At 53.8% G+C, this 23,961-nt stretch overlaps 2 protein-coding genes across 3 annotated transcripts; one reads left to right on the top strand and one right to left on the bottom strand.

The window, feature by feature from the left end:
- The first annotated feature begins 271 nt into the window (after nucleotides 1–271).
- MAFK (MAF bZIP transcription factor K) lies at nucleotides 272–10,936 on the top strand. Of its 2 annotated transcripts, none has more exons than XM_050905947.1 (3): nucleotides 272–280; nucleotides 4,760–4,839; nucleotides 6,044–10,936. In XM_050905947.1, exons 2-3 carry the CDS (start codon nucleotides 4,804–4,806, stop codon nucleotides 6,476–6,478), a joined length of 471 nt encoding a protein of 156 aa, XP_050761904.1. In that variant the 5' UTR covers nucleotides 272–280; nucleotides 4,760–4,803; the 3' UTR covers nucleotides 6,479–10,936. The 2 variants fall into 2 exon arrangements, with proteins under 2 accessions (XP_050761904.1, XP_050761903.1); XM_050905946.1 differs by lacking the exon at nucleotides 272–280 and adding an exon at nucleotides 3,759–3,804.
- A 3,106-nt stretch (nucleotides 10,937–14,042) lies between these two features.
- Nucleotides 14,043–21,772, bottom strand: TMEM184A (transmembrane protein 184A). The gene is given in 11 exon segments (XM_050905945.1): nucleotides 14,043–15,720; nucleotides 16,158–16,355; nucleotides 16,454–16,623; nucleotides 17,028–17,119; nucleotides 17,747–17,822; nucleotides 17,914–18,004; nucleotides 18,947–19,112; nucleotides 19,820–20,044; nucleotides 21,531–21,653; nucleotides 21,655–21,690; nucleotides 21,692–21,772. Coding segments are annotated over 11 exon segments (1,482 nt in total). The 5' UTR covers nucleotides 21,746–21,772; the 3' UTR covers nucleotides 14,043–15,469.
- Nucleotides 21,773–23,961: the final 2,189 nt, after the last annotated feature.

The following is a 23,961-nucleotide window of genomic DNA, read 5'->3' as shown; positions in this document are numbered from 1 at the left end:
TTGCCTCGCATATGCTTCTACTCTCTGATTCACACCACCAGCCCGTCCCTCCCCGCTCTCATTACAAATGAGTGACAAGCGTCAGTCTGCCTTGCAGGATGTGTGAAGATTGTCAGAGCAGGAGAATGGCTTTTTGAATGATGGGGAGGGGGATGGTGCTCTGCCTACCATGCTGCAATGTGCTGGAAATCCGTGTCATGCCTCCGAGCGGCAGAGGCACGGCGACGAAGATTTAAGCATCCGTAGTTCCCTTCACCTGTCAGCTCAGATGTTATCCTTGGTAGGCACATCCGTTTGGCTAGCGCTCTGGAGCTGGGAATAACTTGCGGATAAACGAGAAATTTAACTGAAACAGCTGCCTGGGAATTAAATCGCCGCATTTGGGAATGAGTAGAGTGTTCCCTGCATAACTGCCGGTGCTGAATTGAGACGCGATGGCAGAGATCCCCATCGCTGCTTGAACCTTACGGTGTTTTTCTGCCCTCTGGAAGTTGTTGCTGGCCTGGCTGACGGTGAGGGTTGCATGTTTTCAGTTTGCTGTACGTGTCTGAGGATGGAAGCTAAACACCAGCAGGGCTGTCTGCCAGGCACTCATGTTCTGGCCGGGGTTGTCTTTCACTGTAGAAAGAGTTTTAAAATTTGAGTTCATCTGCAGTTGTTGGGTGTCGGCAGCGACTTTATAGTAATTCCTTAATGCGTAACGCACTTTGAAAGCCCTGTAGCGTGGAAAGTCTGAAATCTCATTCTGGCATGTTTTCTTTCTTAATTGCAAGCCTTGTGTGGAAGGCTCTGTCCTACCTCTGCCTGAGTCAGGCTTTCTGCTGTCTTCCCCTTTCAAAGCAAAGGAACTGGGGATTTCTAGATGGTCCAAGCTGAGACCATCAGGCTTGGGATGTCAGCCGGAGACCTCCAGGTTTTTGGGAGGATGCTGCAAGAGGCATAGGAGTTGTCTGAGAGGGGGAGAGGGCGTTGGCAGGTCTGTCAATGGGTAACCTTATTGCAGAATTACAAGGGCTCTTTATGTAACAGTCAAAGCACTTGCTTTAAAGACAAGCATGGAGTTGCACTGGAAAAGCCTTTGCCCCTTACAGTTGGTGTATTACTACTTGCCGCTTATTTATGTAGCGTTCAAAGTGTGTCGTACTGCTTACAGAATAGACATGTAACGTGGTCCTTGTTCCAAAAAGCTGAGCTCCTAATTTTAGATGTGATGCTGCAAACGCAATTAAGAAAAGAAGGGCAGGAATAGGGTAAAGACTAAAAGGGTTCTAATAATCAAATCGCAGGCGAGGTCCCAGAAGACCCCTGTGCAGCATGTTTAGGGAACACTGCTGGAGATGACATGTTTGCGGGATGGTTTATGATTTTGTTGTGGGGTTTTGCCTTCTGACTGTGGGAGATGCCATGCTGATTTTAGTTGCTTGTTGTTGGTAGCTGAGTAGTCCCAAATAGTCCTGATGGGAAGGATTTTGTAGGTGGGGATATGGAGACGGGAGCCCGAGGCCCCGGAGGACTGTTGGTGAAGGTTGCGAGTGGTGGTGTATCGGTTTCGAGCGGAGCCCGGACCGCACCTGCGGGTTCACCTAGTGCAGCGATAAGACTCACCCTGGCACTTGTGTCTGAGTGCAAGACTTGAGCCTGTTTGAGTGTTTCCACTTGCGCTACCAAATCCTGCCCTTAGTGTCGGGGCAGACCCCAATCTCCCACCCTTGTTTGAAGAGGGCCCGGCGTCACGATTCCTGACGGTGCCCTGAACCTTCTTGCTCGTCGCTGTGCCAGCAGCGGCTCTGGCACATCGCCCCTGGTGCAATAGGATGGATCCCAGCCCATCTTGGAGGGATGCTGGCCCATCCAGGGTGCTTTGGTGTGCAGGGGGAGACAGGCGTGCAGCACAAGACCCCGTACTGGGCGGGAGGGCGTCTGTGCTGTCCGCCAAGGAACGTGCAGGGTAAGGAGATGTTGCTTTGACGACACGGAGCAACAGGTGACCAGAAGGGTTTTCGTCACACGGAGCCGGAGCCTTGCTCGGGGTGGCAGGCGAGCCTGCGTGCTGACCCCCACCGGAGGCAACCTCGCCCCTCCGCTCTTGTTTTCCACGATATTTTACATTTCTTTCCGTCTCCACGCAGCCAAGCGGCCCTGTTCAGTTTTTCCATCGGCTGGCGTAGAAAGCGCTTTGAAGCCGGGCTGGGCGAGGATCAAAAGGCTTTTTGTGTCGCGGGTGGGTGTGACGGGTCTGTCGTCGGCCTCCCCCTCCGTTCTGACTTTCCTTTTCCGGTTTGAGCCGCGCGGAGTGCCGCCAGCGGGACGGCAGCGTGCCCCTCTCCTTGTAGGGATGGGGGCGGCGAGGGGGGGGGGGGGGGGGATGCCGAGGGAAGGAAGAGTTTCTGATGCTGTGGGAATGTGAGCTCTCAAACTCTGTAAACAGCTGGTGACTCACTGCATAACTATGGCACCAACTGCCTGCGCGGCCCGCGGCGCTGTGCCTCTGCAGGGAGGGGGCTGCCGGCCCTTTCCTTTACGCACTGGCAAGCGCCTCTGCTCTCCTGAACTCGCCGGGACCGTTTGGCTGAGACGAGGAGCTTTTTCCTTCCTCCTCCTCCTCCTCCGTGCTAGCGCCTACGTCTGCGCCTCCGGCCTGGAGGTAGGGGTGGGCGGCGAACGCCCGGCGTGGAGGGGAAGCGATGGACGGCCAAAGGGCAGCGTTGGGGTCTGAAGAGGCGTCTGTGCTCGCAGGAGATCCTGCCCGCCTGCAGTCAGCCCTTGTGCAAAACGCGCGGTGTGGCAGCAGCCAGAGGTCAGGCGCGTCCCCGTCCCTCAGAGGCGGCTGCTGGGGACTGGGGCTTGCTCCCCTGCCCCGTGCCCAGCCCGCTCCTGCGGCCCTGGTGAGGCAGGGGCTGCTGGAGGTGTGCCTGGGGTGGGGTTCGGTGCTGGAGGAGAGGAGGGAAGGACTTGGTGATGCTCTAGAAAATGCAGCGCACACCAGTTGCTGTAAGTGGTCCATTCATCACGGAGCATCTTGGCTTGTGCGCTGTGCGGCTGTCCTTGTCCCTCCTCCAGACATGGAGAGCTGTGTTGTCTCGGGCTTAAAAATAGAGGAGGCGCCTAAATACACTCCCTGATATCTAGGATAGTATCTCGCAGCTTTGCATTTACAGGATTTTTCTCCCCCCCCCCCCCCCGGCTCTTCATCTTGATTTTTACGTAAGTCGTGTGATGATGAGGTGTCTCGACTGATAAAATTCAAGTGACAGCAGCGCAGGCTGAGCCAGCACCTTCACCCACGTGGCTCCCACTGGTCCCTGCACCCCACCTTTGCACCCCCTCAAATCCCGCCACCCCCCGTTTGCAGATATGAATGAGTTTGTTTACTCTCCGACGACCTCGTGATGTCTTTGCACAGACATGACCTGAAGTCATTATTGCTTTTGGGCTTCTCTGTTTCCATGGCGACTGTCTCCGGCTTGGCTACTTTCCCAAGGTCACCATGGCAACTATCAGAAGGGAATCATGCTTGGGATGCTTTGGCTGGATTTTTCATGAATGATTAGGATGTGTGACACGATGCAGACGTGGAAATGGGGAGGGGTTGGGCTGGGCTGGAGAGGAGGGGGGGAAGAGAACGAGAGGGAGAGAGAGAGGACTCCCGCCAGACAGGCTGCGCGCTCTGCGGTGCTGCTGGGTGTGCAACCCTCGAAGCCGCCGTGCGTGGAGAGGGGGGGACCGGCGCCTCGCACCCTCCCCGCTGGGGGAGCGATAGGCAGAGGCTGTGATGGTGGCACGGCTGTGGTCACCTCTCTCGCAGTAGGTACCCGATGGATCGCCGTGCTGCCGTCACCGCGGGGGTGAAGGTTTTGGGTGGAGGTGCGGGCAGGTGGATTTTCTGCCAGGCGCTGATCGAAGGGGTGTAGTTGCCGGCTAAGGTGAGAGTGAAGGGCAGCGTCTCGGCAGGGGATGGTCTCTCTGTCGGTGGACATGCCTTCACGTCACTAGAAATATCAGGCAGGTCAGCTCTCGCAGCCTGGGGCTGAGAGGATCGGGAAGCAACAGTCTTGGTGCGTTGGGAGAGGCGAACTCCTGCCTTGCTTTGTTATCGGGGGCTTTTGTTTCTGTTGTTTGGATTTTCTGGTAGTGTCTCCTTTGGGTGGGGACGGCACTGAAAGCAGGTTACAAACCAGGCAGCTTCCTTCTGGGTTGCTGATTCAATTTCGAGCCGGGTTAATAATAAGCAAAATAAGAATGAAGGGAGTTGTTGTCTTGTGGCTTTTCAGTGCCTTTTATGAGCGGAGGTAACTCTTAATTCAGTCCCTAATAGGCCATTCTGAGCGTCTGGGATTCCTCCGGAGGGAGGTGAGCGAGTGACTGGGCCTGGGAGGCCGCACTCTGTGCTCCCCTTGAGAAGGGGTGGCATATTGCAAGGCGGTGTATGGTGGTTAGCGTAACTGTTGTTTACAGACAGGAGCTGGTGTCCTTTTTCCCCCCTCCCTGCCCTGTCTTCCCTGCTTAATGTTAGTGTAACTAATAGCAAAATATGAGGTCTTTGCTTTAAAAAGCAATGCACTTGTCAACACAAATTTCTTTTTCTGCTATCTGAACGGGGTAAACTGATCTCTGAATCCATCCCAGTATTTTAAACAACTGTGTGGTTATTTCTTTTAATGGCGGTTGAGTTGGGGGTTTGGACCATGTATTGGGTATCTTCTGCCTACCTTCGTCTCTGAGATTACTGTAACCTGAAAATCTTGTTTTGTTTTTCCAGTTGCAATTTCTGAGCAGTTTTGTCCGGAAGACTGTGCTCAGGTTATGACGACTAATCCCAAACCGAACAAGGCGTTAAAGGTAGGGAAGAAAGCTGAGTGGGCAATGCTGGGTGGCAGGGGAGGCTGTCGCAGAACCGTGCTCCGTGCGATGTCAGTCGTACGTGACTGTTCTTTTTCATTCTGAGAGACTCTTGCAAATGGGTGCCAATACAGTTTCCCACTATCTACAGGAAAGGTTAGGGTAGAAGAATACTGACGATACCCAGAAAGAAGTCAAAAGTCTCTGGGATGGTATGGAGGCTAGCGTATCCCAGTTGCTATCCAAGAGATTTTTGACTATAGCAGGTATTGGCAGCATCCTGAAACCAGTGTTCCCAGGCCTGTCAATGAAGTACTTTTACTCTCGGGACTGGGAGGCACTGGGGAAAGGATGTGTTCAGCTGGTGTCTCTCAGATCCATGAGACAGTAAATGCCTCGGACATACTGGCTTGGTGGCGGTCTGCACGTGGGTTGTGCATGCGTTGTCGCAGTTTCTTTCCAGTGTCTTAGCTCTTCATTCCAGATGTCCTGTAGTCTCTGAAGAGACAAAAAGATGATGTCTTAAAGGTTCTGGAATCGATGATCTTAAAGGTCTTTTCCAACCTAAATGATTCTATGATTCTGACAATAATTGCAGCAGCAAGCCTGCTTGAGAGAAAGGCACAAGGCCTTGGTGTCTTTCTCACGTAACTTCAGAGTCTGGCCTGTGCGCCAGGAAAGCCAAATCAGGCTGTGGTCCTTGAAGCCAAGCAGGGTTGGTTTTGTTCACTACTTGGATGAGCAGTCTTCAACAAAAAGCCACAAAATGCTGAATTAAACCCTGCATACAAGTGGCTATTCTGCTTTTGAGATGCTGCACTGGTGTCCCAGCATAATGCTGGGAAAAGGTGTCATCTTTAGCATTCAGTATGAATTCTGGGTCCTGACAAAGGAACACGAAGGGCTTCAGTCTGCTTTATATTTACCTCTTTAAAAACCTTACTGTTCAGTTCACACTGGGTGCATAAGGCTCACTGCTTTCTCTGACTTAAGAGAGTTACCCAAACCCAGATGACAGCAGTGTTCAGACCTCTGCCATGTTTTACCCAGATGTTTTAGTGGAGCGTGTGCTCTCTACAGTGCTTCGGGGGTGTTTTCCAGGTAGGGGTGTCACCTTGCTGGAGGGGTGGCCTGTCTCTTTTCGCTGTCCAGAACATCCGTTCGTGTAGGGTTGCTGCTACCCTTGTGCTGTTGGTATTTGCAGGTAAAGGAGGAGTCAGGAGAGAATGCCCCAGTGCTGAGTGATGATGAACTCGTGTCAATGTCCGTACGGGAGCTGAACCAGCACCTGAGGGGTCTCACCAAAGAGGAGGTCATCCGTCTGAAGCAGCGGAGGCGCACGCTGAAGAACCGGGGCTACGCTGCCAGCTGCCGCATCAAGCGTGTGACTCAGAAAGAGGAGCTAGAGAGGCAGCGGGTTGAGCTGCAGCAAGAGGTGGAGAAGCTGGCCAGAGAAAACAGCAGCATGAAGCTAGAGCTGGACGCCTTGCGCTCCAAGTACGAAGCACTCCAGACCTTTGCTCGTACTGTGGCGCGAGGGCCTATTACCCCGACCAAAGTTGCCACCACCAGTGTCATCACCATTGTGAAATCAGCCGAAATCTCATCCAGTTCTGTGCCGTTTTCAGCAGCGTCCTAGTGTCCTCGGTGGGGGGAACTAGCAGCCTTTCAGAGGGGAGGGGAAAAGGCTCTTATGCATTGTTCCGGAGTCCTTGGTCACGTCAAGAATTGGCATTTTAACAATTCTCTTCCAAAAGTGCAAAAAATAGAAAAAAAGAAAAGAAAAAAAACCGCCCAGACCTACAAAGGGAACTTAACTGGCTGCTTCTGTCTGGACTCAGTGGCTCCATCAACCTCTTGTGTCCAGGATTTGAGCTCTGTATGCAGTACAAATTGCAAGATCTGCTTCCTCCTTCCCCCTGCCTCCCCAAACCCCTCTCAGCCGTGGGCAGCTTTCCAGCTGGGAGAAGATACCTGAGGAGCCTCCGGAATCTTCGTGAATGATGCTCAAGAGCCAGGAAACAGATGGACTGTAGAAATCATCATGTGAGATGAACGTATGGAAAAAAGAGTTTCCTTTAGTGGCGTCCTACTCCCTGTAAGAAGAGTCTCCCCTACCTTCCCCGCTTCCATCTGGTATTACGCGGGCAGGGATATAGGCTTTTTGGATTAGATTTCATCCTGCTATGAGTGGATGGGAGCGGGAGGACGATGGAGACTAATGCTTTGGTCTGACCACACCCATTAGGAATAACCTTTTGTTTTCAATCCATGCTGTTAAAATATGGAAATATATATATTTTACATATTTTAATATGCCCCATTACCTGTGTGGCCTATAAAAACTACATTGCAGCCTCCTTTATTCCAAGCCCAAGTTTCCCAAGAGCTCCTTCCCTAAGGTGTGCCTGTGAATTGGGTATATTTATGCAGTTTATTTCTTCCAAATGATCCGCAGTCTTGAAGTATCAGCTTTTTTTTTTTTCTGGATTCCCTGAAGCTTAAGGGAAGGAGGCACAGTAAATGCTGTGAAGAGCTGTGTGACGGGGAGGAGAAGGGGAGACGAGGAGGAAAAATGCTGCAAGTATTACCAGGTGGGGGCAGAACTGGCTGCGAGAAGGTGGGACAGTTCTGCTGGGATCAGCACTATGAGAAGGGGTTTGTGCAGAGTATTTCGGAAAGATGTTTTTAAAGCACTGAAGTGTAACTAGAGAGCAATAGCGTTCAGACGGGAGGAGAGAAGTTGTAGAGCCTCCTCTTTGACAAAAGCATTGGTAGGTTAGCAATGAACGTCCCAGCTGGAGAGCTGGGCTCACCAGTCTTTGATGACCAGAGAAGGGCTATGGGGAGGTCGGATGGGAGCTGGAAGAGTCTTTTCCTCTCCATAGCGTGTCAGGCGCTGAAGTTGGGATCCAAAGAGTACAGTGAACAACCCTCAGTGTTCAGACAACCTGTGTGAATGTGACCCTGAAACTTGACGCTTTCTCTTGGGAATGGGTGAATTATCTCAAGAGGCGCACGGAGGCAGGATGGAAAATTGGTGTGTGTAGGGGACAGAAGAATTGGGATCGAGAAGTCGTTTGTATGGCTCTGAGCAGTGGTTTGGGAGAGGGATTTCTGGCTCGGCAATGGGCAGGAGGTGGGAAGCAGAGAGGAGAGATTCTGCTGTTGCACAGCAGCGCTGAAAAGACGAATGTTTCCAGGTCACTGTAAAAAAAAAAAAATAGCTATGTTGGTGTTTGTGTGTTTTGTTGTTGTTTGTTTTTTTTTTTTCCTTTTTGAAGTAGGAAAGAAAAGGGACTGTGAGTTTTGCAGGGCAGGTCAGAGACTTGTGGAATGGACGATGCCTGTTGTCACGCAGGTGAGAAGAGAATGAGATTGCTGAAGTTTAAGATGAGGAGAAGAGCTTAGAGGATTTGGGCTCCAGAACAGAAAACAAAGATCACGGAGAATTCACGAGTGTTTTGGACTGAAAGAGAGTAATCAAGTGCCACCATTGTTGCAAAGGGGACAGTGAACTGGCATCTGACACCCAGTATAATTTGTTGTTTGAGGCTTTGTCTTGCCTTGAATGGCAGTAAGTTTGTAGAAATTTAGTGAAGCCCTACTTGTCTTTGGAAGAAGTTGTTAGCTTGCTTTTTCTTTTTTTTTCACCTTGTCATCGGAGTCTCTGGATTTCCCAGGAGGGTCCTTTGTGAAATAGGTTAATGAAAAGAGAAACCTCAGACTTGGTTCTCGTTCAGTCCTCAACATTGACATCCGTGACCTTACTGAGCCAGAAAGGGTGTAAGTGAAACGCTTCCTGAAGGCTCGTTACCCCTGCCAGATCCACGTGTTATGGAGGGGAGCAGGGAGTTTCCTTCAAGTGATTTTCCAACACGTAGAGTTTGGATGACACTTAGCGTTACCTCATTTCTCCTCCACTCCCTCCCTATCTCCGAACAGGCAGATTGATGTCCTGTGTATCAGTACCAGTTATTGACTCCCACAGCAGAAGCTGAGGAAGAGAAAGATGTTACTGTCATTTCCCGGTCCTCTCATGTTCTCCAGCTCACAGACATTGGAAACTTTCCCAGACCTTACAGGTGCCTCCGAAAACAGGCAAAATGGAGACTCCTGGCACTGTTGGGGCTTTAGATTAAAACTTTAATGAAAAAGGCCAGTTGACTTGAAAATGCCCAAATGCTTCCAGTCTTTAAAACAGCTCCAGAGCTCCATAACATTCCTGGCTAGATAGGAACACCCTCTGGCTGCCCTTGACCCCCCGCCGGGGAAATCAGACCAGTCGCACCAAGGGGGACGGAGGTCAAACTTTGTTCCGTGGGGTCTTCTTGCTGTTGGAATGAGTTGAGAAACATATCTTTACGTGGCACTTCCCTTGCGGCCAAGTATTTCTTTTTTTCCAGTTCTTGGAAGGGTGCCAAAGGCTTGTCCAAGTGATTGCTAGTTTAGTGCTGGTAGGCACTTAAATCTCTGGTCACTCGATAAAGAACAAGAGGCCTGGGTGTTGTTAAAGCTGTTGATACCATAGCCATGGTAGGTAATCCATATTGGATATCCATAAGGACCACGTGGAAATATTTAAAGAGAGAGAAATATATATATAAATATATAATTATATACATTTTATCGTACAGATTTTTCGTAAAAAAAAAAATAATTTTTTTTCCAAGTTTGATACTGTAAATCTTTATTAAAAGAAATTGCCAGTCCAGGGCTCCCTGGGTGGTGACCTGGAGGGGAATGAAATGTCCTGGCTAAACTTCCACAGAGGGATCAGAATTGCAAGGTAACGTGGAGGGAGGAATGACCCGAAAGCTGTTGACCGCGTTGGAGACCCAGCTCCTCCACCCTCCGCCCTGGAGGGCCCTCCAGCTTGGGATTGTCGCATTGCATTCCTCTGGGGTTTGGTTTGTTTCTGTTGTGTTGTTTTGTTTTGTTTTGTTTTTTTCTCTCTGTCCTGCACTTGCAAGCCTGACACCCAGGGCGAGCGCCGCGTGGGGAGCTGGCTGCTGCCTGCAGAGCTGCCCAGGCAGCTCCGGCAGCGCTCCCCCGCAGCCGTACCTCTCGCTTGTCTCTTTGCTGCAGTAGTTTGGATGCCGGGGCTCCCTTCTCTGCCCCTCTTAATTTGTCGTGTCCCCCCCCCCCCGGCCCTGCTGAGGAGCGGGGGCTCTGGATTTGAGTGCTGGGATCCTCTCCCCTGGGCCTGGCCTTTCTTTGGTTGCTCCCCATCCACAGTGTGACGTGGGAACCGCGGGCTGGGTGGGAGGCAGGAGAAGACGAAAGCGTTGGGCAGGGACTGGGAGGGACATCTCTGTTCTTATAGACGTGTTTGCTGTGCTCTCTATTGGGAGTGGGGAACCTTTCCCTCCAGGGCAGCTCCAGATCCCTTTGAAGCAAGTCAGTGTCTCTGCTCTTGCCCAACTCTACCGTCTGCCGGAGGAGACCGCAAAGCGCAAGCTTAGAGACCTGGGTGACACCGCAGCTCCGGGGATGGCCAGGGAGGGGACGCGGTGCTGGCGGGTGAGCTGGCACAGAGGAGCTGTGGCAGGGCCGGGCGCGATGCCATGGAGCGCAGAGCGGTCAGGCCACTGGATGGCTCAGACCCGGGGAGGAGGAGAAGGTGGCATTTTTTTTCTCTCTCGAATCATTTAAACTTCATTGTCATGATTGTTTTTATTTAAAAAAAAAAAAAAGAAACAAAACAAAAATGAAAAACTTTTGTAACGTGGATTTGTTTTCCTTCGTCTGTATTTCAGTCTGCTGGGGTGTTTCTGTAGATGGTGGATACTTGCTTTCATTTTTTTAATGATAGAAGTCTTCTGTTTTAAGTTGTTTTTTATCACCAGCTCATTCTATCCTCTGTGGTTACTCAGTAATTTCATTTCAATATTTATTTTTGTGCTGCTTTTTTATTATAAAATAAATTATTGATATACCAAGCAATGTGGATTCCTGTTTGTAAGGCGAATAGCCCTGTGTATGTGTCCATTACTTTCTCTTGACAGCCACAACGTAATTTATTGCTGTAAATTTAGCTGCAGTGACTGGTTTTTTTTGTACCTTTCCAATAAAGCATTTTCTGGTTTCAGACTTGCCCTGGTCTATGGTCAGCATTTTGGAGCTTGAATTGATCTTCAGTGGAGGGTTTTCCTTGGGTTTTTTGCCTGCCTGTCCCCGGTGCGGCATACAGCTGACTGTCGGCTGCGACGCTGCTGGTGAGCGATGTGTTTTTAGGAGGCAGGCTGGGCTAAGGCGAGTGTGATGGCTGCTCGGGCTTTTGCAAAGCATCTGACCCAGCCTGACATAGCCAGCTCACCCATCTCCAGGCCTTGCTGTGCTGCTTCCTTGGTGTATTTGGAACGTGCTCAAGGGATAGCTCTTATCCAAGCTGCTTGGCTGGTAGGTCCCATGCTCAGACCATGTCTATCTGTTCTAACCTGGGCTGCACCTTTGTGTATATTCAGTGGGTATTTATGGTAGCACAAGCAGGGACTGATAGCTCAGCAGGCACCTGCCTGCAGTCGTGATGCTGAGTGCTGGGTGTGCAAGGCCACTCTGGGCTTGGAGACCCTCTGCTGTGAGACAGGTCACAGTGCTGGAGAGAGATGCTCCTCTCTCCTCTGGGTTGTGAAATATCCCTTCACCGCTTTCCTATGCGACTGCTTGTGAATAAACTGCTTTAATTTTTCATGCTTCAATATTTCATCTTTCTGTTTTTCCCTGTTTGGGCTTTAAAGCGGTGGTACCTTGTGCCAGCGAGCTCTTAGGGGCCATGTTAGCTTTGATCTATTCCAAGTGGTCGATTTTCTTTAGGGGACAGCTGAAGGAGGAAAACGCTTGGCCTGTGCCAGGTTGAGGCAATAGCTTGGAGGCAGATGGGTGCGTTGGCCAAAGTTGGAATTAGAGGTAGGGCAAAGTGGAGAGAAGTGGAGCTGAAAAGGCTTTGTGTGTCAGCAGGTAATGGATGGTCATTAGGTGCCAGAGGTGGGGCCAGGCAGGCTTGGCTGAGCAGGGATGTGGGTGAAGTCGGGGGGGGCGATTGCAGTCACTGTGCTGAGCAAGAAAATCATGATCAGCTGCTTCAGCTCCTGCCTGGAAAGATGGCAGCGAGGAGCTGGTGACGATGGAGAGGAGAAGAGAGGGAGGGGAGCCAGTCATGTCTGTTGGAGGGATGGAGGAGCATCAGTTCAGGAGGAAAAGGGCATCAGGAATGGGCCAGGTGGAGGTTCCGCAGTGAAAGGAAACTCAACCTTCACTATGCTTAGGGGAGGAGAAAGTCCTAGAGCTGGGGGAAGAAGAGTCTCTGAGAACAGGGCTGCAAAAGCATGAATCCTGCTCTCCAGTGGAGGTCTGGCAGTCTGCTGCCTGTCAGCAGCTGGGCCCAGGGACTCGCTGGTAGGAGCTAGCACCCAAAAAAAGAAGTCGCCCTGCCTCCGACTGGGCCCTGCGAGGCAAGCAGCCTTGCGTGAGAGCACTGGCTCTGCTGTGGTGCTAGCGGCCGCCTTCCTTCCCCTCCGCTCGTAGGAAGTGTGGTCGGCCCCAGCTCTTGCGGGTGTGATGGCAGGCTGTGCCCCGTGAGGATGCATCCCCGACACGAGCAGGTTGTAAACCTGCCTGATCCAAGCCCCAAAACCACCAGGAGAACCGATAGCCCCAGCCCAGCCTTGTCCTTGGGGAAAGCCCGAGGACAAGCGACAACTGGAAAACAAATCTGCCGACCACCGGAGCCTGCTGCTGGCAGCGAGAAAAGCCTGTTCCTCCCAAGCTGCCTGCTGGCATGGCTCCAGGCACCGCCGGGCTCCTGTGTAGGTCAGCCGTGTGCTCGCCGCCAGCTTTCCCCACGTCCTTGTTGCAGAGGTGGAGGAGACGCGTTAGCAGAGGAGCACAGGACCGTGTCTGCTGGGGAATGTGTTCAGCCTACAACACCGTTGGTATTTCTGTTCCCCGTGGATGCGTTTTGACAGTGTAACGGTTTGAGGGCCGTGACGGCACCCAGCCTGAGCCATGAGCTCTTGCCTTTCTCCCTTCTCCAAGAAAAAGGACGACCAGGAGGCCAAGCTCGTGCCTGCTGGAGAGGGGAGCAGTGCCTGCTGGTGCACGGCGCAGCAGCCAGCTGGTGTCCAGCCCAGCACGGCTCTTTCAGGCTGGTATCACACTGCTGACTTGGATGAGTCACAGCTGACTTTCCCCCCCCCGCTTTTTTTGCTTGCAAGAAAGACCTGTTTTACATATAATACAGTAATCAGGGCTTGACATAAATAGGCAAATGTTATTGTCTGCAGTGGGAATTGCACCTGCTGGCAAGAGCAATGAATGCAGCCCATTATGCACCGGAGTCGATCATTTGTGCAATGAAGTACAACTACGTTTCTTGCTGTGTTCTTGTGCAAGTCTTTATCTCAGCGGCCGCGAGTGCGTTGACAGATGTGCCATCATCACCTTTGCAGTCTGTCCTCACCCCAGGAGCCGAAGCAGCCTCCGTTCCTGCAGCTGTGGCCGGCCCTCTCCCAGAGGGGTGGAGAAGACCAAGATGTTCAGCTGAGAGATGTCCCTGCTTCAGTGCTGGCTGTGTTACAAAGCCAAGCAGCCTCGTCCCCGAGCACTGAGGCTGCACTTTGCGGGCAAGGAGGGTCCTGCTCCCAGGATGTGCAGGACCCTGGATGGATGCCTGGATGCGCAGAGTTTATGGCTTTTGTTTATGGACCTCATCGCAGGAAAAGTGGCAGCGATCTCACTGGCTAAGCAGGTACAAGCAGTGGTGCTTTGGAGCAGAGGGACTTGCAAGATTGGCTTAGCTATAGGCTGCTCGTGTGGAGTCCAGGCTTCCAGCACGATAAGATTTCTCCAATAACAATAAATAGAGGTTGTCTTGTTGGTGCTGGAGTCTGGGCTTAGCTTGGCTAAAGCAGATCCAGCAGCTCTGAACTGCTGCATCCACAGCTTAGGCGAGGGTTGGAAGAGGTGCAGTGCAAGGAGAGGAAGCAGGGGACACACACACTCTTTGTGGAGTGAAAAAGATGAGCACAAATGCCATGGGAATGCCAAAATGTGCAGGATGCTGCGTGTGCAGGTATTTCTGCTGGGCCAGCATCGAGGGACAGGGAGGACGTTGAGCTTAAGAGCATCAGCATTAGAGCAGGAACAGGCAGATCATGGGCTTTGCTTGCTGAGCTAAGTGAAAACACTTGTTCACTCCATGGTAGAAATTGCTGTTTATTAGAAAAAAATTCATAAATAAAATAATTTCATGTAGTGATTTACATTTTGCAGCTTAAGAGCAGGGAAAAAAAACACCTGGTAGGAGTTGTGTGTAAAATGGCTCTAAGCCTTACCCATTGGGTTGTTTGCCACGCGACTGCAAATCTGAGGCTGTAGACTTGCCTTCATCCTTTCGCTACCCAGCTCCCACCCCCAAACAACAGCCCAGCCAGTGCCTAAGTAAGTTCCCAGGGATCATCTGATTAACAAGGGAATAGAAATTGGACTAAAAATTGGGGAAAAAAAACCCAGAAAGTTTAACAGAAGGATGCGCGCTCTCCATCACTGATATGAGGAGAATCCCTCCATGCAGTATCTTCCCCCGCCAGCGGTCCTGCCCCAAGCAGCAGCATCCCCCAGCATCTCTCTATCCCCGCCACCGTCACCCGCCAGGCTCAGCTCCCGCCTGCCTTCCCACAGGTTGGGCAAAGCCCAGGGACGGTAAATAGCGAAGGGTTAGGAGGAACAGACAGTTCCCAGTAAGCACATTCCTACCACCACCAGTCACAGTCTGGTTCCCTAATAAAGACTCTGATAAGGAAGCTGGAATCTCTTTTAACTTCTGATCCATTCAGAGATAAGCTGGTTTAGACATAAACAAGTGCTTCTGTCACTGACCGCTCTCAGAAATGCAGCTGCGAGACCCTGCGTTAGCCCCATCTGAGGTCCTGCTGCTGCTCCTGGGGGAGTTGCTTGGACAGCTGCATCCCCATCTGGAGGGAGAAGAGGATGACTTACTCTTCCTCCCTGGTAAAGGTCTTCTGCACAACTCCATAGGCTTTTCTGGGAGAAGGAGAGGCAAAAAGATGTAAAAATAAGGAATGACGTCTTTCAACCGTTACCGGGTTTTGAGGTGAAGTGAAGTCACCTTCCTGGGCTGGTTTTCTCCACGGGGCCCTTGGAGATCATTTTTTACTCAAACTGGGAGAAACTAGAGCAGAACCGTGCTGAGAAAAGCATTTCTCTCAGGCCTCAGCGCTGCTTGGAGGTAAGAGGAGGGCGAGGGCGGCTGGTCCGTCCTGCAGCCCAGCTCCCCTCCCTGCCTGGCATCCCCCAGTGTGGGCACAGAGCTGGCATCAAGGCACCAGCAGTGGGGGGGCCAAAGCCCAGACCGCAACGCAGGGCTGCTTAGTTGCAGGAGAAAAGACAGCCCAGTCCCTAACACCAGTAGAGATGGGACAGCAGAAGCTGGCACTATTTGATTTAACCTTTCCCTGGGTTATTGCATCTTCTCTTCGAGAGACTGGCTTTTTGGGTAGAGCTCCTGGCATCTCGGTACTCTGATTAGACCAGGTTGTCTCAGGCTCGAGACAGCTCCCATTTGCATGAGTTTAAACCTCTCCAGTGTCACTGTCCCCTCTGACACCTCCTACAGCTCCTCGTCCGACAGGATCAGCACTCTCTTCTCAATGTTTTTGCTCTTTCTGCTGCTCGGTCCCTCCACCTTGGAGGCCACGTGCCCGTTCTCCCCCGGCGCTTTGCGCTCTGCCTCCTGCATTGACTGCTGGGTGTACTGCTGGTACGTGGGTGAGAAGTTGTGGATCGCATCCTGCACGATGTCCTGGGGGCTTATGGTCTCCTTCAGCCCACTCGAGATGCTCTGCATTGGGGCAAGGTTTGCTGAAAAACAGGGAGAGCGGGAGGGTGATGGGACATCAGACAGTCAATGAGCCGAAGTGCTCCAGGACTGGAGTGACACTTTTCCTTAGAAATTCAAGATCAGGGCCTCATCGGGGGCCACATCAGCTTGTGGTGGCGAGCGCCAAGGAGAAGGAAGGCAACCCCAGCTCCATGTTTCAAAGAGGATGGAACCTCTCCAGCGGCATGCGCCCTAATACCATAATCCCCTAACTCTGCCCATCCACACCAAGGTCTCTCTTCCTATCCACTCACTGTGGCTTGTGGGTATCACGAGGGAAGAGGGAGAAGGAACTCATGGAGCACAGGAGAAGGAAACTCCTCTGGTGGCTTTTAGCATCCCATTGGTAATACTATAAGGGGGGGTCTCCTCTTTCTTTATTCACTGATGAAGGAAGGAAGAAGAGAGGAAGAGTTACCTGTTGAGTTTTCTTTCTTTTCTCTGTACACCTGGCAGGTGAATGCATAGCGCAGGGCAATGGAAGCAAAGAGCATCTCAATGCAGATGATGAAGTTCTGGTAGCCAGCAGCCACCGTCCCAGCTCCCACCTCCTTCCCATCGATGATCTGAACTTCAGGGATCACCCCACATTTCTCCAGGATTGCAAGCAGCGTCCCTGTGCAGGGGAAGGGAGAGGGATCAGCTCTGGTCCTGCGTCCCGGGTCAGGTGGGGCTATGGGAGGAGAAGCGCTGGACATCCATGGTGGGACCCACCTTGCCAGAAGGAGAGGAAGATGACTGCCTTGATGGTGATGAACTTGAGGACTGGCTCAAATGGGCGCAGCAGGTCCATGGTGGCGAAGTAGAAGAGGAAAAGGGCGTAAAGTGCCAGGCTGACGGAGAAGTTGTAGATGATGGTGATGTAGAGGTAGCCGCTTTGGACGCTGTGGGGGGAGAGAGAGCTGCTGCCCTGGGCGGCGGGAAACGAAGCGAGTGCAATCGGGGGCAAGGAAGGAAGAAACGGCAGGGGGGAAGAAGTCCGTGGCTTTGCCACGGGCAGAGCACAGCCCAGGAGGGGAAGGAGAGGCAGGGAGGAAGGGAGGAGCAGGGGGCCACTCTCAGCTTTTCCTCTGTTGGTGGGACCTCTTTTATTATGGCTCACAGGAGTTTTGTCTCTGTCTTATTTGGGGGCAGTGAGTCTCCATTCCCCGGCACTTTGGGCTCCCTGTGCTCTCACTACCCGTGGAGCAGCTCCCCGGGGGGGCTGGCAGGACACCCTGTCCCTTGTGATGGAGCAGGGACCCGTCCTATCCCCTTCACCCTCCCCAGCCAGACCCAGCATCCTCACTTGAAGTCCCCGTCGTGGTACTTCCCGAACGCCTGCAGGATGATGGTGACGATCGCCATGAGGGGTTTCACGATGCAGAACTGCAGCGTGGCCTGCACAGGGGAGAGACACGGTGCACCCTGGGCAGCAGGGATCTCCCACCACCCTCCCTGCAGCTCCTGCCACCCCTGACCCCTCCACGCGAACCAACCCCTCTGTTCCTGGGACAGAGGCACAGAGGACAGAGCAGTTCTCCATCACAGGAGTGACCAACGCTGCGGGGTGAAATATGAACGAGCTCAAGGTCTGCAGATGGGAGGGAGCAGGGCTCCCAAAAGGCAGCTCCTGAAAGGCAGCATACCCACTCTGAGAGGGAGGACCGGGTGGCTTGGGGACAGGCAGGTGCCAGGATTCAGGCCGCAGCGTAGCCCTGGAGAGTTAGAGAGCCGTACAGGCTAACCTGGGACTGGACAGAGATGGCAATCTCAGCTCTGCAGTGGGAGGAGACCCTGACTCAGCAGTGAGTCAGAGGCAAGGACAGCGAGCGTGGGGCCCTGCTGCTGGCCAGGTGCCGGCGAGCTGGGTGAGCTGCCTCCCTCGGAGGAAAAAAAAACCAAAAAGAGCATCTCGGGAGAGCAACGAAGCAGAGTCCTCTCGGCAGGGCAGCGGGGAAGGGACCGGCCGCTTGGAGAGCCCTCGTCGGAGGGGAGCAGAGCCCATGTGCCCTGTCGGGTACCCACCTGCTTGCAGAAGCGCAGGAACCCGATGGAGTAGGACATACCCTGAAGGCAGCAGGTCCCATAAAAGCAGCTGGACCTGGAAGCAGAAGCCGAGGAGATGCTGTTGGGGCTGCTGGATGGGGAAAGCGAGTGGATGGCCGAGGAACTCGTGGGATGCTGGGACTTACGCAATGGGCTTCCCTCGGATCTCTGTCATGATGGTGCTCTCCCCTCCGAGGTACTCGAAGCAGAGGCTCAGGAAGCTGTAAATCACGAAAGCTGGCAAGGCAAGGGCAGACACAATCAGCAGGGCTGATGGAGATCCGCGAGGGGGTTGTTACATTTCACATTCCTTCCTGCTCAGGTGTTTACTCATCCACCCTGGCACTGCATCAGGATTTGGGACACTGGTGGGTGGGAGCCCAGCAAGAGGAGCAGCAGGTCAAATCCAGCTGACTTCCAAGCGGAGTCAGACGCGCCACACCATGTGCACAGGGTTTGTTGCAGACGCAGCAGCTCCTCCGCGCACACACACAATCCGTGCGTGCACGTGGCAGCAGTCAGACGACCCAGCAGTGCCCATGGAGCTGGCCCCCACGCACACCCAGACAAGCCCAGGCAGGAGTGCAATGGCCAGGGACCATCTGCATGGAAGGACCTCAAAATTGCTAAGGGGCAGCACAAGTGGCTGGTGGCCAGCAAGGAGCAGGTCCTGAACAGTTTTCTTGGACATCCCCATCACTTATTTTTCATATACTCCAGACCTGAAGTAATACACATGCCCATGCCCTCTGTTCCCCAGGGGGAGAGCAACAAGGTGGAAGAGCAACCTCAACCCTGACGAGCTTCCCCTGCACCTCAAAACACCGCAACTCCCCAATTTCTTAGGTACATCTATCTTCCACTTTAGAGAAACTGCATTTCTACCCCAAAGGCAGCCAGAAAATCTCTTTCCCCAAGAGCATGATGCTGGGGTCCCTCTGAGCCTGCAGGCAGGCATCAGAAAGGCACCAGCTCATGTCTGCCAGTGGGGCATCCCCTCCCTGCTGCCGATGGAAAAGGAAGGGGAAAACCTCTGCACAGAGGAAGGGAGAGTGGGAAGTCAAAGAGATGGAGATTTGCCACTTTTTGTGCAATCCAGGAAGCTCCAGAGACACAGGTCAGCAAGATGAGAGCCCTGCTTTGCCATCAGCCTCCCTGCCAAGGAGATGCTGTGCTCACCTTCATAGCAGTCGCGCACTGAGTCGAAGTAGACATAGTACTGGTGGCTGCCGAGGAGGAGGAGGCTGAGCCAGGAGTCGAAGGCATAGATGGGCACGATGAAGAGGATGCGGATGATGTAGCGCTGCTCCTTGGGGACGGTGTAATTCCTCAGGTGTGTGTAGATCTGCAAAGTGCCCGGCGTGCAGAGCTGTGGCTACCACCGGTCAGGAGGGGAACCAGAGGTACCCCCAGCCCGCAGGGCTGCAGGAGGCTCATCCCATGTCAGCCCTCCTCCCGGGGGTGAGAGCACCGCCAGCTTTCCACCACAGACCCATCATGGTGAACAAACACATGAGACAGGCTCCATTCCAGTCCCCGGGGCAATCCCTTCCATGAAAACACGTGGAAACCAGGTCCCTTCCCCGGGGCTGTGCGAGGAGCATGCCCTCCTCTGTGCCAGCGCCCGTGCAGCCCCGTCCCAGCGCCTGGAGGCACCAGCTTGCCCCAGGGTTGCCTTCAGCAGCACAGATCCGTGCAGCACTCAAAAACATGCCCACTGGCAGTATGTTTCAAGGCAGCTGGTGGTGTGTGCCCCAAAGGCACAGACCCTGGGGTGCCAGATGAAAAACCCCGCTGGGTTTTGCCTCTGGGCAGTGCTGATGCCCTGCAGCCTCTCCCAGCTCTGGCAGCCACCCGGGGAGCGTGTGGGCAAAGTCCACCCTCCCAAGCTGCCAGCACCAGGCTCCCAACAGCAGAGATAGCCGCTCCAGGCAGCAACGGGAGGAAATATTTATCCAGAGCTGAGTGATTTGCAATGAACTTGGGGGCAATGAATAGTTTTGCCCTTGCATCAACCCCAGCACTGAGCCCCGTCTCCGCTCCAACCCGTACCTGGTGGAAGGTGACGATGAGTGCCGACCACACAAAGATGCTGGAGATGACCTGCGCTGCTGTCGTGGTCAGGAAAAGCTGCTGGCCATCCTGGGAGTCGTTGTGGGCAGCCGTGAGCAGGGCAAGGGCCAGGGATGGGGGGGCTGAGGCCAGCCTGGCCACCGTGCTGGGCCCCAGGGTGCCAGGTGCCGTGGGAGAGGGCAAGGCACGTGTGGCATTACTCATCTGCAGGGAGGGAGAGGCAAGGGGAGCGGCGCAGGAAGGCAGGACCGAGGTAAGCTGGCGAAGGGGAAGGTCCCAGCAGATTTCCCAGCCCACACAGTGTGGACAAACCTCCTGTGACAGGTTACCTATCTCCTCCCCAGGGTTTTTCCAGGGTGTCCCTCACCCAAACCAGCCTATTCACCAGGGTTGAGTCTGCTTCTCCCAGCAGGAAAATGCAAACGTCCTTCAAGAGCAGACCCTCTTTTCTCCGAGGAGGTGTATGCAGTCCCCATGTCCCCCAAAACACACGCTTCTCCTTCCCAGCCTTGCTGCTTCTTGTTTTCTCAGGGGTCACTATCCCACTTGAAAGGGAAAGACTTGCCTACATTTGTGCCCCTGTGAGTTCACACTTGTGGCTCAGGACCCTTTTCCATCAGGAACCAGAGACTTAATGGTTAAACTCATCCCTCACCCATGATTATAACGAGTTCCTTACCAACGAGCCACCAGGACACTGATGTCCTCCTCCTTGGGAGCCCAGAAAACACCGGGATGCCTGTGGTCCCCCCAAATTTGGCTCTTTTTGTCATGTGTGGCCTGCTAGGGGGCAAACCCTGAGGCTGCCCAAGAAGCCAGAGATTTGGCATCACCCAGGTTGTTTGGCCAGCCTCAGCCATTTCGGGATCGTGGGGGTCTTGGTGTGCCAGCAGTACCAACCCCGAGACCTGAAGGGCAGCCAGCAGTCCCTCCTGCACCCAAATTAAGCACAAGGGAGCAAGCCTGCCATGCCACAGGCAGAGCAGGCAGCTGCCCTTTGGGGATGCTGAAGCGCTCCAGCATCTCTCCAGTAGGTCCGTCCTCCTTGAAGCTGGTTGCCCCAAGGCACCAAGCATTCCTGGCGCAGAGGGTGGCCAGGGCATATGGGCATCGTGTACCCTGCAGCTCCAGACAGCAAGGACCAACCTAATAATACGCTCTTATTTATAGGGCGGCTTCATATCTCAAGGCCAACAGATGCATAAACTGCCATGTTTGGCCCTTCTTTCTGCTAATCTATGCAAAGCTGCTTTTTCCCAATTATAACAATAGTGGTTTTAAAAAAAAACCAAACCAACAATCCGTGAGCAGAGCTCTAACAGTATAGATGCTTCTTGGTGCATTGTTAATAAACAAAGATTTTAGCTGCTGGGTAACTATCGCCTGGGGTAAAACTGTACGCCTGAACTGGTGAGAGGCAAGAAAATATCTGCCACAGATAAGAGCGGTAGGGAATGACCTCGGTCCAATTAAACACAGAAAACAAACCAAAGCAAGAGCTCACCCCGCGGCTTCCTCTCCTGCCCTCTCCCTGAACCCCAACCTCACAGGAGAGGAAACTCAGCTGGTGTCAGATCAACAGCCCTAAAAATACCTTCCCTCCCCCTCCGCCTGGCAGGAGCCGCCTGTAAGCGGAGATGCCCGGGGCGGCAGCGTGCTGGCGAGGTCCCAGGAGCTCACCCCGGCGTACCTGCGCCCGCGAGCGGGGAAGTGGAGCCGGAGATGGCGGGAAGGAAAGCGGGGCCGATGACAGTGTTACGAAGGCAGCGGGGAGCCGGGTTTTTCCTCCCTGCGACCGTCTTGCGGCCCTGCCCCAGCCAGCAGGAAGAAGGATCCTGGGGAGAGCTGGGGAGGGATCTGGTCTTTGGACAGATAGCGACGCCGCCGTACCTGCCTTGTAAACATTAACAGGAGGACGGAGATAGCTCGCAGCACGGGGAGGGAGGCGAGAGCCTGGCTGTGCCCTGTTCCCCATCACTCCTTGCTCTTTTGGGGGGCTGCCCTGCTGCTGGCTGGGACCATACGGCTGGATTTGGCCATGCTTTCCCTCCGTCAGAGCATCGTGATAGGGAAGAACGCGATCCGGCTCGCTTCCCAGGACACGGCGGAGAGCTGTGCTCATTGCTAGATCCATTTACTCTGTTTTCGACCCAGCGCTGTGCCACAGATGCTTGGCCCAGGATGTCCCAACAGCTATTAGCTTTCCCAGCCATGACAGTACGAGCACGGTGGCACCAGCAGCCAGTCCTGGCAGGCTCCCCTACATTGTCACACTCTGAACGCGGCGGAGCAAGTCATTAAAAACAAAAGCCTCGGTGCGGCTTGGAGACAGGGCTCCCAGCTCCAGAGGTAATTAGATCCCGGCTGTGCAAGGTAGCCCGGCAATTCAATGCAGTTAGAGGGCCATTTGCTTCCAAAACAAAGGCGGCAAGGAGACACAGAGAATAATGTTAGCTGCAAAACTCAGCTCCTCAACGGGACCGCGCCAGTGCCACAGCCAGTCTGGCTGTTTTCGGACACCTTGCAGGTAAGTGCCACGCAGTCTCTACCTGTTACACTCACTCCCTGGGAAATTAGAGACACTAAGTGAGCGCTGAGCAGAAGATAAACTGAGCAGTGAAACCTGTGTTCAGGCAGGCCACCTGCAAACAGGGCTTTTCACTTCGCCAGGGATTCCCCTCCATCCGCAAGCTGCCAGAGCCCGGACTCCCAGCTCACATCCCTTCCAGTGTCCCGAAGCACCTGGGACAAATCCCCACCTCGGCAGCAGCCCCTGCGGGGCTGGGGCAGTCAGAAAGGAAAGTCGAGCCCCCGCAGACCCCCACCAGTGCCTCCACGGTGCTGGCTGTGTGCCCCAGTAAGGGGGGAGAGATCCCTGACCCCCACCCTGGGGAGGGGAGCATCCAGGCTCAGCCCCACCAGCACAGGAGATGTGCCTTTCCTCCTGATTGCTTTCAGATAAAGCCAGGGCATGGGGGTTATTTACCCAACCAGCCTCTCCATATCACCCCCAGGCCACCCAGGAGGAAGGACCTATAGCGCATAGCTATAAATTAAGGTAGGGCAGCATCAAGCCCTCCTTAAAGCCCATCCGGAGGAGTGGGTGACGTGCACACAGGGCTCTCGCAGCAGGCTCTGCCCTCCCAGCAGCTCCCACGGGTGCTCAGGACCGATAGCTGGGGCAAACTCTGCTCTGTGGGGGGGGTGCCCCCAGTTGCTGTGTACCCCCCGCCCCCAGGGCCCCACTCACCCTGCGGGGCTCCTCCGGGAGCGGGTCTGGCTGCCGCGCACCTGCCTCCGCATCCCCTGCGCCTTCCTCCACCTGCACCCGCGGGAGACTCCTCCTCCGGGCACCCTCCCAGCCCTGCCCGCCCGCTGGCAGTGGGCCCTGCCAGAGCCCCGCTCACCCTCGCTGCACCCTGGGCTCTGCGGGAGCCGGAGCAGCAGGTCGGGCTTTGCCTCCTGCGGAAGAGCTAGCGAACTTACCTTTCCAGTCTGCCGTGCTCGGCACCCACGCCCGGAAAGCAAACACGGATGGAAAGCCACGGTGCAGCCCGACGCCGCTGCCCCCAGCCCGGCGCACGTCCTGCGGTCACGGGTGGGAGCTCTACCTGGGTGGCAAAGGCGGGTTTTCTTGCATTTGGGAATGAATCCTTACCTGGAGGATAGTGATGACCAAAAGGCAGGCAGCTGGTGCTACCGGCAGACTTGTGAATGTTTTTTGGGGCAGGCCTTCTCCCTGGTTTACTATAGAGCAGAGGAGCAAAGTTGAAGGACCAATTGCTCATGGTCTAATTTATCGCCCGTGGAAAGGCAGCAAGATAAGTCTGTCCTGGCTCTGAGCATCAAATGGGAGAGATCTCCATGTCCTTTCTTTACCTGCCACCCTGTGCAGACCTCGTGGCACACAGAGCCAGGAAATGAAGGTGGTTAACTCGTGGTTGGCTTTTAGGTAGTAACACTCAGGTCTTTGGGGCATAACGGTGGTATGCCACCATGTCACTATGATGGAAGACGTGATTTACATTCAATTTGCTAATTATTTTATGGTTTCCACAAGTTGCTGGAGCTACGGACACCATAAGAGCACCAGGATTTGGAAAATACATTGAATTTTGTGT

This window comes from Gymnogyps californianus, chromosome 15 (assembly GCF_018139145.2).
Source record: "Gymnogyps californianus isolate 813 chromosome 15, ASM1813914v2, whole genome shotgun sequence".
Taxonomy (NCBI): Eukaryota; Metazoa; Chordata; class Aves; order Accipitriformes; family Cathartidae; genus Gymnogyps; species Gymnogyps californianus.
This window is presented reverse-complemented; position numbering and strand designations above follow the sequence as displayed.

Excerpts from the sequence above, each read along its gene's own strand:
- MAFK (XM_050905947.1), top strand. The coding sequence starts at position 4,804 with ATGACGACTAATCCCAAACCGAACAAGGCGTTAAAG. Across the intron at positions 4,840-6,043 it reads AACCGAACAAGGCGTTAAAG|GTAAAGGAGGAGTCAGGAGA; the intron begins GTAGGGAAGAAA and ends TGGTATTTGCAG.